The following is a 19,442-nucleotide window of genomic DNA, read 5'->3' as shown; positions in this document are numbered from 1 at the left end:
ACAACAGGACAGCACAAGAGATGCTTGGTTCCATCCCTGAGGACCTGTCTACAAGGGCATGGCTAGCAACTTCCTGGAAGCAGGAATGGCAGTCGGCTGGACCCACACGTCTGCACCATCACATCGAAGACCCGGGAGATGGAGTTGAAGGAGAACATCTACCACGCCGGCATTGGACCCTGCTGAACCGCCTTCGTACTGGGGTTGGTCGTTTCAAATCGTCCATGAAGGAGTGGGGCCTGGCAGACAGCGCAGTATGCGAGTGTGGCGAGCCTGAGCAGACTGCCGAACATATAATCACCACCTGTCCTCTGTACAGACCTCCTTCAGAGGCTGGCCTCTTCCAAGTGGGACCAGCGACGAGAGCATGGCTTTGTGACACCGAGCTGGACATATGACGACGATACACGAAATAAGAAGAAGAAGGAGTTTCTAACTGAAAGTATGTAGGAGTAGTCAGGTGGCAAACTTTTGAGGAGAATATAGAAATAGTGAGAACATCTAGTGTGTAATAATAACTATAGTGTTTAACTAACTAAATAAATAACTACATTTAGTTTTTAGTTACATTTAGTTTTAGTTACAAACACAATATCAACATTTCATGCATGAATATATGTTTGATCAATCTAATTAATATGATCAATCTAATTAATATGATCAATCTAATTAATATGATCAATAGAATTTATATGACCAATATAATTAATATGATCAATATAATTAATATGATCAGTATAATTAATATGATCAATAGAATTAATATGACCAATAGAATTAATATGATCAATATAATTATTATGACCAATATAATTAATATGACCAATAGAATTAATATGATCAATAGAATTCATGAATTCATGTATAGAATTCATGTATTCATTAATTCATTTCTCACCTGGAAATAACACTTCCATTAGTTCTGCAAGCTCTGGAACAGGTTTACCCTCTGAAACAATATGACATGTTGGATTATATATCATGTATATAGTTATGTAGAGTGTATATATGCACTTACATACACAGGAAATAGTTACATGCACACACTTGTGTGCACATACATGCACACGCATACACACATGCATGCATGCATGCATGCGCACACACGCACGCACGCACGCACGCACGCACGCACACACACACACACACACACACACACACACACACACACACACACACGTGAGACAGTGATTGGTTGGTGTGGAGACACTATAATAATTTTATCTTCACATTGTTATTTAACCTTTTTTTTTCAACAATTAGAATACAGTTAAATGTGGCCTTAATGTTTCCACTCTTAAGATGTTCCCTATGTTGCTAAGCAACATCAGGGAAACCCCCCACAGGTATAGGGGGTCTAGAGGGGGGTTTACAAAAAGGTACATTTACTTCCAGGTAAATTACATTCACACATTTTAATAAACCGTTTGTCATGTTTTCTGTGACATCACTTCACATGGTATTTCACATCCTTCACAGAGGTTTCAGTTCCTGTAACTTTCTCTAGTCTGTGAGTCCAACCCATACAACAACCTCACTGTGATGTAGACATGTTAATTGGTGACGCAGCCAATAGCAATCACCATGGAAGACTGCAAGACAACTAAGGCCAACCCCTTCATGTGACCTTGTATAAGCGACGTGATTGGTTAAAAATGTTAACTTGGCCACAGACATCTAGTACTGTTGGTTAGTCTATAAATCAGTTCCAGACTTACTAGTTTGGGTCTTTTTCCAGGAGAAACATCCCCGTAATGCTTTTTGGATCTTTTTCCAGTAAACTGCTCCTACTATTGCTACCACAAAGATGATGCAGACGATGATAATCAAGACGATCTTAATCCATGTATAATCTGAAACACAGAGTCATGACACAACTGTTATAACACAATCAATCAAATCAACAGTGGAGTTAAATGGTAGAGGTCGCTGTCCTGTGGTCCAAAGCTCACAGGTTTGATTCCTGCCTGGTCTCCATTAACAGCCATGTATGTGTACTGCATGGTACATTAAGTCACTGTGCATTAATGTTCATTATTAATAAATGAACATTATATCTGTCCAGTTCCCATCATAAAACCATTACGGAACCCAAGGTAATCAGTCACAAGGCACAAGGGGAATGGGATAGGTGGTAATATATCTGTATGTTGTGCTTTTTCATCTGTATGTCTGTTATTATAGAATTGTCTCTATTTACCCTTTAGTTTATCACATTTGTAAGCCATCACGTATAATCACATTGCCCTTCACCTACATTTACTGTAAGTGCATAACATAACATAATCAACAAACTGGAGATGGTCACTGACTCATAGATAAAATAGTTACTGTTCGACGCCTCGTTATTGGCTGATTACTAATAATCTGTTATGGAATAGTTTATTTTTTACTGTAACAGTCAGTGTTGTCATGTGACTCCATTCATTCCGCTTTCCGAAAATAGCAGTATTCAGAGGAACAACAACATTCCAACCGCGATCCACCATTTTGGGGCTGTGGCCCGCTGAAAACGGGTGGCTTTCAATGCAAAAAACAGCAACTGAGTTAGAGGTGTTTTTATGAAAATCCCATAGTCAGGGCAGATGGATGTGACGTTTTTTGGAATGACGTCACATTCACATACTTCTTCTCTGAGTGACGATGGATCATCCCATTAATAGAACGACTTTATGCGTCCATGGCAAGCAATGTGTTAATATGATCAATATAATTCATGTATTCAATATAAGTTAAAGTCTCTCACCTGGAGGGAGCTTTTCCTTTTGGTCTGCCTTTTCTCCATCTGAAACAATATGACATGATTATCATGTATAGTTATGGAGAGTGTATAACTCATGCACTTACATACACAGGAAAACACACACACACGCACGCACGCACGCACGCACGCACGCACGCACACACACACACACACACACACACACACACACACACACACACACACGCAAACACACAGTGATTGGTTGGTGGAGACACTATAATCATTTGATCTTCACATTGTTATAATTATTTAACATTTTTTTTTATAAATACCCTCGCGTCACTGGGATACGCCCTCTTCCTTCACTCTGCACTGCGAATGCGCATGAGCCAAGACAGCATCTACGGAGAAACTCCACTGAAAAAATCCAGCTGATCCCAAAGTGAGGGCCGCTAAGGCTACTCTACGGGTATTTTCGAGCTAGTTTCGTTTACAAACACTCCCGCGTTACTTACTTCAGTTTTATTATTTTCTGCTTTCCTATCCTCTCCGTTTTCAGCACGAGGCTTCGAGTTAGCTTATCTGTTAGCAGGCTAGGCCAGACGCTAACAGCTGCGGCTAGGCTAGGTAGCTACCTAGCCTATTGTTCTCAGCCACGTGTCGGAGAAGCAAGGAATGGAGGCGCCACGAAAATGCGGCCTACCAGGCTGCAGCCTCCTCGTCGCGGCAGACGACCAACACCGTCTCTGCATATCCTGCCTGGGGCCTAACCACGAGTACCTCGCATGCCACCACGCCGGCGACGAGGATGCCTGCAAGCCCTGCGAAGGATTCACGGTACACCAGCTGGAGCACCGGTTCGAGAGAGCCAAGGAGCTAGCGGCCTCGCCAAGCAGCAGCGCTCGCCTCAACGCTCCCCTCGCCACGGGAAGCAGCACGTCGGCGGCGAGCGCAGGCCCTGGGGCCATGGGCCCACCACAGCGAGCTGCTCCGAGATCCAGGGGCAAGCGGTGTCAGAGGGGCCCTGCAGTACTCGTGGGGAAAGGAGAAGAAAGAACCAGAGAGGCTGGGCTTCGTGGTCGAAATCTTCTCCGGGGCGGACCTGGGGATCGCCGGCCTACCACCGATGGACCTTACCCTGGCCAGGAGCATCGAGGAGGCTAAGTCTGGTTCAGTGAGGACAACGGACAAGCCGACCTTCACCGACCAGGGTAAGAGGGCCAACACCACAGCGTTGAATACACTGTACAAAGCCTCGGGCTCAGCTAAAAAGGCCTTCAACGCAGTGGCCCTCCTCCAAGGGTCGGCCGCCGAAAGACTCAAGCAGCTGGTGGCCAAGCCCCTGGAGGACAAGTCCGCGGAGGTGATCCGAGCCAAATGGGTCGCGGATGCGAAGGGGGAAGGGTAAATGACAGTTCTTTCCCGGTTTCACCGGGCGTTCAACGGCTGCAGTTGGAAAAAAAGACTGGCGCTCATCTGGCCCCGATGGACAGAGCCGAGGGCGGCTCCTCGGGTGCAAATAGACTAATAGAGACGCTAAAAACAATGGACAGGGTTCAGTTGTCATGTCGTCCTGTGGTCCCCATGTGTGTAATAAATGTGCAGCCTGTGTGTGGAATAAAAGTATCACCAACAACAACACAACCGCTCATTTTTTCACCTGTGAAAGATCAATGCGGACGGACCCCCGAATCGAATGGGGGTCCCCGTCATGACCTATCTTTAATGAGCCCACAGTTCTCGGTGTGTCACTTGAACGACGCTCCGAACACTGTTGGGACAAACACTGTGCATGCAATGAACATAATGAATCAAATGCAGATAGTTCCACCTATTGCTATGAATCAAATGTCTCAAACGTATTGCTTACAAGGTGTAAAACCAGCTAAACGTAAGTACTCTAACAGGGTCACGCCAGTTCCTCCATCCGTCCGGCAGATGGCGTCCAAACGCCACTGCGGGACGGAGTGAAGACAAAATGGCCGCCTCCCTCAGCCTCCCCAAAATGGCGGACGAGGAGAGGCGGAAGTTTACATGTCAGAGGGCCCCGGTGTCACACCGTCTACACTCCCCATGTGGGACGAAAGTTCTGTTCCGGGTAACAACATCGCAGAAGGGTTCCGCTGCAGCGTCACTCAGAGCGACGGCGTCTCCGGTTCCTATGGGAACGGGCACGTGCTCCAAAGGAGTGACGTCATCAGTAACCCCCTCCACCCCACGCCAGCTAACGCTAACAGGCAGAGCTGCAGGGCGGATGTTGACATTGTGGAAAGCTTCCGTGCCCAGTCACGTGACTTCCCCACGCCCGATGAACGGACCGACTCTACCGCTGCTGCCCCTCGTGGACGCCTGGTCCCCGCGACCAGATCGAAGGCATCACTGGTTCCTATGGGTACGGGCGCACGCTCCATGGAGCAGGTGACGTCAGCAGCACCCAACATCCCCACGAATCCCCTCGCTCGGTGTCTAGATCAATGGAAAACTTGCAGACCGAACCCCTGGGTGCTACGCACCGTTCAGAAGGGTTACAGGCTACAGTTTTCCAGCAAACCTCCGATAACAGACAAAGTGTTGTTCTCTCGAGCATCGGGCCAAGCGGCCATAACGCTGAGAGAGGAGGTTTTGTCTCTCCTGAGCAAGGGAGCAATCAGAGAATTATCCCTGACTCAGAACCGGCTGGGGTTCTATTCGGAATATTTTCTGGTGAAAAAGAAGGGGGGGGGGGGGCGTGAGGCCTATTCTGAATCTGAAGGGCCTGAACAGATTTCTGAAGGTCTTCAATTTCTGAATGCTAACAACGGCAACGTTGTTACGCTCGATACGGCAGGGAGATTGGTGGACAAGCATAGATCTCAAGGATGCCTATTTTCACATCCCAATCTAACCTCCACACCGGAAGTTCCTACGCTTTGGCTACGAAGGCAAAGTGTACGAGTACATGGTGCTCCCTTTTGGTCAGGTCACGTACAGGACATGCATGCAAGTGGCGGGTCTCATGGCTTCGGCCATACACCTGATCCGGTTGGGCAGGAGGCTAGCGCGCGAGCTGACACTTTGGAGTGCGTCGCGTCTGGCTTCGCTGCGCGCCTCCCACGTGCCGGGCCTCCTGAACAGCGGAGCGGACCTGCTGTCCAGGGGCGGACTTCGTTACGGGGAGTGGTCACTCAACCCAGACGTTGCGAACCAGCTCTGGGCCCGGTTCGGCCGGGCTCAGGTCGACTTGTTTGCTTCCAGAGAGAACGCGAAATGCTCACAGTTCTTCTCGATGGGGACCAAGGATCTCTCCTTGGGAGTGGACGCTGTGGCGCACATGTGGCCGAGCGTACTACTGTATGCCTTCCCACCTCTGGAGCTGATTCCTCCGACCTTGGAGAAAGTCAGGCTCCAGGGCCTAACGGTTCTGCTGGTGGCACCAGCGTGGGGCGTGTGGAGGTCGGAGATTACTCCTCTCCTCTACGACGAGCCGTGGCGTCTCCCCCTGGTCAGAGACCTTCTGAGACAGGGAGGGGACGAGGTGTTCCAGGAGAACCCCCGGGAGCTAGGCCTGTGGGTCTGGCCCGTGAGAGGGCGAGTTTGAACTCGCAGGGGCTGCCCCCTGATGTGGTAGCTACCATACAGGGGGCCAGAGCCGTTTCCACGAGACTGCAGTACGACGTCAGGTGGAACATGTTTGTGTCCTGGTGCCTAGAACAGTCACCACAGGTGGTGGCTTTCCAGGCGCCCGTGGGCAGCATCCTGGTTTTCCTACAGGATGGGCTAAATCAGGATTTGGCTTTTTCCACCATCAAGGTGTACCTGGCGGCCATTTCCGCTTGCCACGAGGGCAAGACGGTGGGTCATCATCCGCTGGTGTGCCGGTTTATGGCCGGTGCTAAGCGGGCCAGGCCAGTAAACAGGCCTTTGTTCCCAAAGTGGGATCTGACAGTGGTGCTGGAGGCACTCTGTCGTCCTCCTTTTGAACCTCTTGAGACTGTGGATCTAAGGATTGTGACGGTGCTACTGGTGGCCCTGTGTACAGCCAAACGTGTCGGGGACATGCAGGCGCTCTCGGTGAGCCCGGAATGCATGTGGTTCTCAGATGACGGCAAGAGGGTTTTGCTAAAACCCAACTTGACGTTTGTGTCTAAGACCGGCATGGTGGCTAGGGCCCCAGTGGAGTTGGGGGCCTTCCATCCACCGCCGTTTGCGTCGGTGGATGATAAACGGCTGCACTGTCTCTGTCCAGTAAGGGCGCTGAAACTTTACTGTTAGAGGACGGCGACCGGCCGGGGGTCGTCTCAGCTTTTCGTCTCTTTTGACCGAGCCGGTCGGAGGAAGGCAGTGGCCAGACCGACTCTATCCAGATGGATCGTGGAAGCGATCAGGTTGGCCTATGAGAGTAGTGGTTCTGTAGTCCCTGCGGGACTGAGGGCCCACTCTACTCGGGGTGTTGCTGCATCTTGGGCCCTCTACAAAGGGGTGTCGATGCAGGAAATATGCTCTGCGGCAAACTGGTCGTCTCCTTCGACCTTTGCAGCCTTTTACAGCCTGGACGTGGCGGCATCTCAGATGGCGCACACGGTCTTCGGCATGGCGGCTGGTTCAAGCCAGAGGACTGAGGGGCAAGCCTAGGGGCATGCTTCTCTTCCTGTCGTGCTTCCTCTTAAGCCTCTCCTGGACCAAGCTAGGCTGGGTCCGGGGGAGAGGAGGTCCTGGTTCTCATGTCACTAAGCGATAGACTAGGGTCTGTCCATTTAGCTGCATGAGGCAGACTGTATGGTCTGTCAGGGCCTTGCCTTAAGTTCTTTTCCGCATCCTGACCCGAGGGGTCAGGGGCGCCTGGATGGCCAGGGTCTTGCCTGGGGGCGAGACCTGGGGCTGAAGGTGTGCGGATGGGTGGGGTCTAGCAACCTGGGGCTCCCCAGGGGGCGTTTATGTGTCCCATAAGTAAGTGTATTACAAGGAGAGACAGAACAAGTAGGGGTTACGTATGTAACCCCAGTTTTCTTATCTCCGAAGTAATACACTTACCAAAAACCCCTTCTGTGCGCATTTAGAGCGTGCAGAGGTGAAGATTTTAGAGGGCGTATCCCAGTGACGCGAGGGTGTTTATACCCCTTCCGGTAGACCGGATTTGCGTAACATGACCCTATCCAATAGGAATTGTAGCCGGGAGTCCATGTGCTGTGCTCTGTGCATCACCAGGTGGCGATGATATCCCATAAGTAAGTGTATTACTTCGTAGATAAGAAAACTGGGGTTACATACGTAACCCCTAGTTTACAGAGGTTCTACGGTGTTAAACAGTGATGTAAACATTGATGTAACATATGTTTACAAAGGTTCTACAAGGTGTTAAACAGTGATGTAAATATTGATGTAACATATGTTTACAGAGGTTCTACAAGGTGTTAAACAGTGATGTAAACATTGATGTAACGTATGTTTACAGAGGTTCTACAGGGTGTTAAACAGTGATGTAACATATGTTTACAGATGTTCTACAAGGTGTTAAACAGTGATGTAAACATTAAACAGTGATGTAAACATTGATGTAATGTTGTATGTTTACAGAGGTTCTACAAGGTGTTAAACAGTGATGTAACATATGTTTACAGAGGTTCTACAAGGTCTTAAACAGTGATGTAAACATTGATGTAACGTATGTTTACAGAGGTTCTACAAGGTGTTAAACAGTGATGTAAACATTGATGTAACGTATGTTTACAGAGGTTCTACAAGGTGTTAAACAGTGATGTAAACATTGATGTAACGTATGTTTACAGAGGTTCTACAAGGTGTTAAACAGTGATGTAAACATTGATTACCTGAGATGGTATAGGGTTCGTCAGCAGTGTAGTTGATGTGTGGCAGGTGAACTCTACAGGTCAGTTTCTTTGCTGCGTGGGTCACCGTCACGTTGCTCTGGATGACGTAACAGTGTGGAGAAGGTCTGTTTTTCTTTGGGGGTCCAGCAGTGATGTTGTTTCCATCACTGTCCAGCCAAGACATCTCAGGTTTAGGATACCAGCACCCAGAATCACAGGTCAACATCAAGCCACCATATTTTGAAGAGATATTTGGTTGAGTCACATTTCCTGCAAAAACACATTAAAATGATTTTCTGTCTGTCTGTCTGTCTGTCTGTCTGTCTGTCTGTCTGTCTGTCTGTCCGTCCGTCCGTCCGTCCGTCCGTCCGTCCGTCCGTCCGTCCGTCCGTCCGTCCGTCCGTCCGTCCGTCCGTCCGTCCATCTGTGGTCTATTCAATAAGGTTGCCTAGAGTATAGTTAAATGCTAGACAGCAGCCAGTCCAGCAAAGGGGGTTCATGTTCTGCTTAATTTGGGTCAGGTCTGTCTGTCTGTCTGTCTGTCTGTCCGTCCGTCCGTCCGTCCGTCCGTCCGTCCGTCCGTCCGTCCATCTGTGGTCTATTCAATAAGGTTGCCTAGAGTATAGTTAAATGCTAGACAGCAGCCAGTCCAGCAAAGGGGGTTCATGTTCTGCTTAATTTGGGTTGTAGGTTGTCTGGTGCATGTGACACACTCTCACTCCCAAACCGGCCTATCGTGACTTGTTGGGACAAATGTGACCAAACGTCAAACATTTGACTGGAAGGGGGTTCTCTGGGGGTTCTCTGGGGGTCATCTGGTGCCGTCCTGGGCACTTCCTCACTCCAGGAACCCAAACCAAAGACAGAGTGACAAAAGAGTGACGGTCCCTTAAAACACATTTAAATCCAGATCCAGCTCCACTGAGCAAGCTGTTGAAAATATGGATATTTATTAGAACGTAATTTACAGCTCACTTTTAGGATATAGGCTTAAAATGATATTAACACTTGGTTTTCCTAAAGAAGGATTATAATATTGACAGGTTGTAATGACTGCTGAGATGCACTGGATGGCTTGCAGCAGGCAGAGGCCTTTTGTGATTTAGCATTTCCTGTATGTGAGGATGTGAGCTGCACCCACTGCAGTATGTGACATACATACTGCTAGCTAGTTAGTGAGAATAACCAAGATTTGAGAGATTCAACCAAAGGTTACTTGCACCCATGCAAGCATGAATCATTTGATTTTCTAATTCATTTAAAGAGGTGGTGCCATGGTTTTGCACTTTTTCTGTTTTTCATGTGTCTATGAGGTTGATAGAACTTCATTAAGCCCCCTGGTGGTGTTTTTATGGTGTTTTATGTTCTCTGACTATTTTGAGTTTCTTCCTGGAGGCTGAAACCTTGAGGGTCAAACAGAAAAACAGCCATTTAATGGCACAGTAAAAATATACCCTCCCCCTCATTATCATAACACAACAGGTGTGGGCATGAGGAGGAGGAGGGACTAGGACAGGTGGGTGGTACTAAGGTGGTGGAGGAGGTGCTAAGGTGAGAACCAGGTATACTTAATGAACTGGAGGCGTGCCCACATAAAAACATAATTTTAACACTTTCTGTACACTTTTTTGAAAACAATCTTCCTCCTAGTATAACCATAATACCTGATGATTATGTTTTAGGTGGGGGGGGGGATCACTGAAAATCACGGCACCCCGTCTTTAACCTGATGTTATTAATGATTTAATTTACTCATATATATGTAATTGCTGATAATATACAGTATAATTGCTTTTACAGAATTATAAGAAGGTATAAGACACATCTTGGGGGAAATTGACCTCCCCAGTATATGCCCATATATGCCCATGCTGATAATGTCGGAAAAGGTGCAAAGTAAGGTTTTATTGTGTGGGCACTGATGACGCGGAGGAGAGGACACGCCCCCAGCGCCCACAGTGTTCCCGGCGGGAATCGAACCCAGGGTCTTCTAGCTGTGAGGCGACAGAGCTACCGACTGCGCCACATAAATGTTTTGATGGATAAATGCAAAAGATTAAATCATATATATTGTCGCTCTCGGGTAGAAACCTTGTATCTCCATATTTCAACCTTTTATGTTTTTTAATAAGTGAATGCCCTACAGATACACACAGCTAGTCTTTTTCCTCATTGGCTGGTCCTTCCAATGAGGGCTCAATGGGCCGGATTCATAAAGGGATTTACGACCATATTTTGTACGTACCGGCATTTAGGACAAATCCTACACCTGCAGTCGGATTCATAAAGATTTTTTGGTCTGTGTTTTCATGTAGGGTTGTAGTCGAGACCACCTAAAGCGAGTCCAAGTCAAGACCAAGTCCGAGGGGGGGCGAGTCCGAGTCAAGACCGAGTCCGAGAGGCCAGGGAGGGGGTCGAGTCCGAGTCAAGACCGAGACCGACGGGAGGCGAGACCGAGTCGAGGCCGAGACCGACCGGAGGCGAGACCGAGTCGAGACCGAGAGCAGATTTTTTTTTTCTTTTTACTTATTTGATAGAAAATGTTCAAATCAGCCTCATGGTGGCGCTATGACAGGCCACAGGAAACCTTGCACACTCCCTAGAGGCCAAGGAAAAACCCTTGCCCTGCATTTTTCACATCTGCCTGTTAGAGCGCCACCAGGAGGCTGACTTTTGTAAAACAAATGTGTTGCTATTACTCCTTCAGATTCTGTCCAAAAATCACGCAAATCAGTACACAGTATCTCTATAGTCATGTGATCAAGACGGATGTGTCCGATATTTCATATTGCATCCTAATTTGCTAACATTAGCTTCCAAAGTTTGCAGGATAGGTCAGTTTGGAACAAAATGCCTCAAATCATGAACGCAGCGTGCGATTTCCGTGAAGTTTTCCACACACATTCCCACTAGAGAGGAAGAAATGCCGCCCTTTTCACATTGGCCTGTTATAGTTTCACCAGGAAGCCACAATAACCTACCTGACCTGGCGGAGACCTGTGCTCCGAGGAGCACTTTTTCTAGTTTTGTTTTGTTTTTATTTTGACATTTAAACAATTCTTTGCATCTTTTAATGAATGGCAGAGCAATTAGCTATTTAGTTATTTTTACTGAATTAATTACATCTCAATGGTAAACCTAGACCAAACAACAATGACCAAATTGACCAATGAGCCATTATCATCATTACACATTAATGTTCCGTACAGACAGAACAATGAAAACTACTCCCCTTTAATGACAAGGAGCCATCATTACATAGCACATCGATATGTGCTACTTTAATGACTGAATTACATGTGAATGGTAAAGTTATTGACCAATCAATGACTAAGTCTCACACCCCAGCAATGAATCAGTGTTTCAAACACTGGTGAGACATTCGATTTAAACGCACTGTCATTCAATATGCGTTTGCATCTTCAGTTTTAAAATATGTAAACGTCATAATAACTGGCTACAGTAGTTATATATATATTTGAAAAAAAGCAGATCTACAAGCTCACAATGCGTCCCATGACGCATTGTGACCAGGCCTGGAATTTCATCATTTTAGGCCAGGGGCAAGGCCACTTGGCCTTTTGTCATTTTTTAGGGCACAAAGGCCAAATGCCAGGGCATTTTTTTAAAAGTCCACGGACATAATTAATTTAATTTGAAGGTTAAGGATGATTTTATTTTAATATAGTACAAGAATAGTATAACTATCTGTGTAATATAACCCATATTGGCAAATGACCAATATTTGTACTAAGTTATATTGGGCACATTCAGCCCTATTGGGCACATAGTGCATCGCACATAGCGAGTACTACAACCCTAGTGTTTTGTGCGTCAGGTGCGCACGTTCTCAGGTCAGCCCCGAGGCTGTCTTACCAGGGCTGAAATGTGCGTATGTCTTTAGAATGCTTTATTCTTCATGTCAAAATCAATTACAACAGTGGCAAACCTCAAATAAAATATATACGTGCCCAACATTTGTCAACACATATATATAAAAAATAAAAAATAAATGTCAAACGATGTATTTGCTTGTAGCCTATGCATAATATAGACATGATGTAGATTCCACCGCTTTTTATTTATTTTCTAGGCTATGAGTCCCATTTAGAGCTGAATTATTAGGTCCCTCAGTGTGTTTGCCAGCGGGCCATCTCAGCCAAAGTGTCACGTAATAATGAAAATAGGCTATGATGCCTTAATGAAACTGCGGAGGGACTGACTTGCACCATCTTTTTACCTCTTATAATATCCTTTCCACTTTTTATTAGCCTTTTATTTGGTAATGGGGTTAAACCTTGTAAACTTCTTTATTCTCATTACACATGAGAGCATTTATTACGTGATCCACTTCCAGACAGAACAGTAAGTTGTCAAGGTGATGCGACACTGCATCTGTTATCTTTAGACGAGGCGGAGTTGAACTTCAAACTCGCATCAGCGTTGCCAGATGTTGTGAGAGAAATAAGCAACCAGGTCTAGGAAAACAAGCCCAAAAGAAGCAACTGGCACTTAGGCCATTATAAGCACTTTAATTAACCGTTGTGAGCTTGTAGATCTGCTATTTTTTTTAAATCGTGTAATAAAATGTGGAAGATTTAGAGGATTTTTTAAACATTCTAACAACACAAATCTGCCTCCAGCTGGCACAAAACATTTTCAGATGGGGCTTATAGGGATAAATTAGCATACATATTAACTTGGGGGGTCCATGACATAAAAATATTTGAGAACCACCGGTTAAAACAATTAAACTGTGAAGCAAGCCCAAATAACCAACTACACTTTAGAAACAAGCCAAAAAAAAACGCATCCCACAGCTACCAATATTTACAAGCAACTTTACAGAAAAATAAGCCCAAATTCGCTTATAATAAGCGGACATGGCAACACTGTTTAGCACGGTTCAGCATGGTGACGTTGAAGTTGGATGCTGTTGGATGCAGCCTTCCAGAATAATCATCACACCTGGTCATACGCACGTCTCTGTCATATACGAACCCCTTTATGAATTGCACGTCCGTTTGTGAGTACGAAAAATACGACCTCCTTTACGAACTTTATTTACACCATATTTACGACCCTCTTTATGAATCGGGGCCAATGTCCTCTCAGAATATGGGATCTAAAGACGACCCATACTGTGTTCGGCCACTGTATGTATCTCTATGGTCTGTGGCACTGGTCCTCACTTGGCCTTTCAAAGTTGCCATGCTTTGTGAGAAAAATAAGCAACCAGGTCTAGGAAAACAAGCCCAAAAGAAGCAACTATAGGCCACATGAGCACTTTAAAACGTTGGCTATTCGAACAAAATAGCCGATCTACAAGCTCACAATGCAGGGGCGTCACTAGCGTGACGCAGACATCACAGAAAATCTCTATTGATTTGTTTTCAATGTTGACATGTTTTGTGTGAGAAATAAGCAACCAGGTCTAGGAAAACAAGCCCAAAGAGCACTTTAAGCTATTTGAAAATAGCCGATCTACAAGGGGGTCTGGGGACCCGCGACCCAGTCCCAGCAGTGTGTTGGAGCGCCTCAGTGCGGCTGCAGAATTCATGTGCAACCTCTTCCAGAGAGATAGAGACACTAGAAACTCTGCTGGAGACACAAAACGTAAATGTAGTAAATGCACTTCTACACTAACTCTGGGGGAGTGCCTCAGCCCGGGATCGAACTGGGAACCTTATGGTTTCCAGTTCCCTCTACCCGGCCACTCTACCTCTGAGACACTGTCGCCCACTTGAGTACATTTCCAACACGAATAATTTACTTTCCCTCTTGAGTACATTTCCAAGAAAAATATTTGACTTACATTTCTAGGAAGGCTGTAAAGTACTGATTACTTTAAGGTTGGCTGTTTTTTTTGCCGCATGCTGGTATAATATGACTGTGTCATGTTTCTTGTTTCCTTATTAATGTGAGAGTGCAATCATACAATCCACCAAGCAACTCAAAACAAGGGTGAATACCAACAGAACGATATTGCAGGGGATTTTGGTAGGGCTATACCGGTTACATGTCGCCTTTCCGACATGTCGCCTTTCCGACGTTAACGAACCCTATACCTAACCCTAACCCTAACCGCAGGCGGAAGCCACTAGTCGGAGTAGTGAGATGTCGGAATGGAAGGCGGTTACCGGCTACCCACACAGTTAGCTGTGTTGTTCATTCCACAATTGCCCGATCCTTACAAGCTGTACCTCGTTGATGTGAGGTTGAGGTGACTAATCAACGATTGTGTTTTTATATATATATATATATATATATATATATATATATATATATATATATATATATATATATATATATATAGTTTATATCATTTTCTTTTGTTCTCTTTTTTGGTTTGTTTCTTTTTGGTTTGTTTGGCCTGGTTTGGAGAAACTAAAACTTACCAACAAGGAGCTGGATCAACCTGCTGTTCATTTTTGGAACAAGACACGTGTAGTTCCCCTCGTCTGACAGGGTCACCCTGGACAGCTTCAGAGAGATGTTACCATGAGACAGCTCCTCATGAAACAGGAACGTCCTGTGTTCGTACAACAGGTTCTGCACACGAGTAATGTTACGACCATCTTGGAGGAGAAACACAAACCGTGGCGTCAGGTCATGTCTGGACCACTCCACCGTCTTCTTCTGCATGTCGTCAGGAGGTACAAAGTGACATGAAAGGATCACCTCATCTCCCACTCTGGCCAGAACGGGCTGAGACCCAATCACCTGATGTTGACCTAAAAACAAAACAAAAAACAAAACAAAATGGCTTTAGTGATTTATTTAATTGTTTATCTGTATTTAGATAGATGTATGCTGTTAACATGTTCACATAACATACTATCTTAGTCATTTATATTAGTTTATTTAGCACATTGTTATAAAGAAAATAGAAACGAAACATATCAAAGAAAACACGTTGCTGTGCAAGGAAAGGAAGAAGCCTTATTTGGAATCCTTTCCTTAATGGAAGAGGTCATTAAATAACAAAAGTTCAATAAGAACAATGTCTATTTGACTGTGAAATCATTCTCAAAAACGTATTTTGAATGATCAGTAATTTAGTTAGATATGATGGATATGTAGCAGCCGAGACAATATTAGAATTATTTACTAAACCGCCTGACTTGTTGTTGTTTGACTAGAGTCAGACCCAGGGGGATGACCAGATCTTAATGTGCAACATTGTTTTCTCACTCAACAGTAGAGCCCGACCGATACATCGGTGAGGCCAATGTATCTGTCATTTTGGACCTCCATTCCAACATCGGACATCGGTCATTATTTCCCCCGATGGTCCGATGTTTTTTTCCTTCCAGAGAGACCTATGAGCTCAATGAATTAATAAATGATATGACTGACTCGACGCAAGGCTCGTTCATTTATGGATCACGCAAACGGTTAGGTAGCTGATTTTTATGGGCATACTACAATGTTCTAGGCTACTTGTATATCGCTAAAGAAATACATATTAACAACGTCTGTCTGAGACGTTAACTTAACATCCCCATGCTGTTTCTGAGCGGAGGAAGTGAATCTTACTAGGCACGGTGAATACCAAAACGCTCGCCCCAAAATACAGTCTCCCCGGGACAAGTCCAGCGGTACTCACCTGGTATTCCTAAATGTAACCTCAGTAAAACTATGCCTAACCCTAAACGTATTCATAACCTTATCCTCAAACAAATACAAGAATACAAGTAACGCTGGTTACTTAAATTATTTTAATACTTTTTTCACCAATAAAATAATAAAATTAAGAGATAACATGGCTCCAACAACTAGTTCTATGTCAGATAATTTAATTAAAAACATCATTATGAAGGAGAAACACTGTACTTTTGAGTTTAGGCTTGTTGATGTCTCTATGGTTGAGAAAATGTTGTTGCAACTTTCTGATGATACATCTCCTGGTATTGACAATATGGATGGTACATTTCTCAAGGTGGCAGCTAGAGAATTATCTATTCCTATATGTAATATTTTTAACAGATGTTTGGCCAGTTCTGTGTGTCCTGCTCTATGGAAAGAAGCGAAAATAATACCACTACCAAAAGATAAAAAAGCTGCATTTTCTGGGGCTAATAGTAGGCCTATAAGTCTACTACCGGTGCTCAGTAAAATGTTGGAGAGGATAGTTTTTGATCAAATACAACATTATTTTTTAAATAATGAGTTAATTACTAAATTTCAACATGCATACAGAGCTGGTCACTCAAATAACTCTGCTATTGTGCATATGACTGACAAATGGTTGAATGAATTGGACAATAAGAAAATGGTTGGAACAGTGATGCTAGATTTCAGTGCAGCGTTTGAGGTCATTGATCATGAACTGCTAAGATCAAAACTGAAGGCATATGGTTTTTTATCATCAGCTCTCTCTTGGATGGATAGTTATCTGTCCGGGAGGAAGCAAAGATTATTTTTTAATGGAAGTCTATCTGAGAGTAAGGATGTCATATGTGGAGTCCCTCAGGGTAGTTGTTTAGGCCCACTTTTATTTTCAATTTTTACTAATGATATGCCTTGTGTTTTGGATCAAGCAAATATGGTGATGTATGCGGATGATTCGACCATGTTTAGCGCTGCAACAACGAGCAATACACTAAATAAAGTATTGTTGAATGAATTAAAATTGGTGTCAAATTGGGTAAAAGAAAACAAATTGATCTTGAATGTGTCCAAGACAAAGTGCATTGTCTTGGGCACTAGAAATATGCTTGCTAGGGACTCCCAACTGAGTTTATCTATGGCGGGGACCCCAATACAGCAAGTTAATAAAATAAAGTTACTTGGTGTCACAATTGATGAGCACTTGACATGGTCGGATCATATTGATAGTATTGTTGTGAAAATTGCAGTTACACGCAGATGTTCTCCCTATATTACACCAATAATTAGAAAGGAGGTAACACAGGCATTAGTCCTTTCACATTTAGAATACTGTATGGTTGTGTGGTCCTCTGCTGCTAAAATGGATATAAGAAAACTCCAGCTAGCACAAAATAGAGCTGCAAGATTAGCACTGTATTGCTCTTTTAGAACTAATGTTACAAGGATGCACCACAGTTTGGCATGGTTAACTGTTGAGGCTAAGTTAACATCAAGTCTTATAAAATTTTCCAGAAATGCAATTATTGAGGGGAAGCCAGATTTCTTCAGAGATCAATTACTTAATGCAGGTCTAAAACATAGATATCAAACAAGACAGGTAAGCTCAGGGTATTTGGAACTTCCAAAACCAAAGTCAGAAGTACTTAAAAAAAAACTGTTATTTATAGAGCCACCCAACAATGGAACTCATTATCCGCAAATATTAAACAAATTAAGAGCAAATATATATTCAAAAAATCTATTAAACAGATATTAATGAGAGAGATCACACAATTAGAATGATCAATATGTTTTTGTACATGATGTTTAACCAATGTTCCTGTAGTGTCTATATCATTGGCATTTTAATGTAGCTTAGTTTTGGACTGACGAGTGTCAGTTGTTGTTTGTATGTATATTGTATGTTGTTTTATGTTGTGATGTTTTATGTGGACCCCAAGGAAGACTAGCGACCGCGGCAGCGGAAGCTAATGGGGATCCGAATAAAGATCAAAGGTCCGCGTAAAAAAAATGGGGCCGAGCGTGTTTTGGGGTTTTCCGGTCTTTGGAGTCTTCCGGTTACCGGCACGGTGCACAAAACTTTAGTTTAGCCAGCTTCAACCCGACATTTGATGTACCAGCAAAATACCCAAATTACGAGTCTTGTTATCAATAGAAATTGATACCCAGTGGTGGAAAAAGTACTCAATTTCTTTACTTAAGTAAAAGTATAAATACTGCAATGTAGAAATACTCTGTTACAAGTAAAAGTACAAAAGTATTGGCATCAAAATATACTTAAAGTACCAAAAGTAAAAGCACCAATTTTGTCCACCCAACTATTTTATATGTAACATATCACACTGATTGTCATTTAAAAATAGTTTTTTTAAACGCACAGTGGCGCAGAATGTCCCATTTCACAAGGTATCATTACGTATAAAATGTACTGTATGAAAATATTTTGAAAATAGCAGATCTACAAGCTCACAATGTGTTGCGATGCGACACGTTGTGGCTATTTTCAAATAGCCAAAGTTTAAAAAGGGCTGAAGACTTGTGGTTAATGTATGTTTAGTAATAATGAATACAAGTCAGGTGGGAACTAGGGACATCTGGGCACCATACTTTTGGGATGACTAGGGACATGTGGGCACCTGGACAGGTGCCCACATATCCCTAGTGCCCAGATGGTTTTAGTGCCCACCTGACCGGTTACCGTAATAATAATTCAAATCTACAAAGTAACTAGTAACTTAAGTTCATATGATTGTATGTATTTTAATTTTATGTTTATTTGTATTAATGTGATTGCATTTCATTTCATATTTTTTTTAGTTATTGAAATACATGTTTTATTATTTTTATTCCAAAACATCGGTAATCGTGGTCCAGGACTCTGAAAAATCGGTATTGGCATCGGACCCCCATTTGCTAAATTAGACCTGCTGGTGGCGCTATAACAGGCCAATGTTAAAAGCATGGCATTTGTTCCTCAACATAGTGTGAATGTGCGTGCAAAGTTTGACCGCAATCGGACGCTGCGTTCATGATTTGCGGCATTTTGTTCAAAAACAGAGCACTCCTGCAAACTTTAGATGTCAATCTTAGCCAATCAGGATGGAATATGAAAAATCAAACAGATCCGTCTTGATCACATGACTATAGAGATCATGTGTACCGTTGCATGACATTTGGATAAAATGGGAGTTATATATATATATATATATATATTTTTTTTTACATAATTCGGCCTCCTGGTGGCGCTATAAAAGGCAGATGTGAAAAGGGCAGGGCAAAAGTTTTTCCTTGACTTGTAGGGAGTGTGCATACAAAGT

At 44.0% G+C, this 19,442-nt stretch overlaps 1 protein-coding gene across 1 annotated transcript in view; it reads right to left on the bottom strand.

Moving 5' to 3' along the window:
- LOC308097812 (uncharacterized protein) overlaps positions 1-19,442 on the bottom strand; it is a gene marked incomplete at its 5' end in the record, with an annotated part of 76,852 nt that overhangs the window by 37,280 nt on the left and 20,130 nt on the right. Inside the window, 5 exons of the mRNA XM_080445887.1 lie at positions 899-949; positions 1,719-1,853; positions 2,747-2,785; positions 8,512-8,781; positions 14,910-15,245. Coding sequence (XP_080302013.1) covers positions 899-949; positions 1,719-1,853; positions 2,747-2,785; positions 8,512-8,781; positions 14,910-15,245 — 831 coding nt within the window. The remainder of the gene's footprint in view (positions 1-898; positions 950-1,718; positions 1,854-2,746; positions 2,786-8,511; positions 8,782-14,909; positions 15,246-19,442) is intronic.

Source organism: Gymnoscopelus braueri (genome assembly GCF_963280865.1).
Source record: "Gymnoscopelus braueri genome assembly, chromosome: 12".
Classification (NCBI taxonomy): Eukaryota; Metazoa; Chordata; class Actinopteri; order Myctophiformes; family Myctophidae; genus Gymnoscopelus; species Gymnoscopelus braueri.
This window is presented reverse-complemented; position numbering and strand designations above follow the sequence as displayed.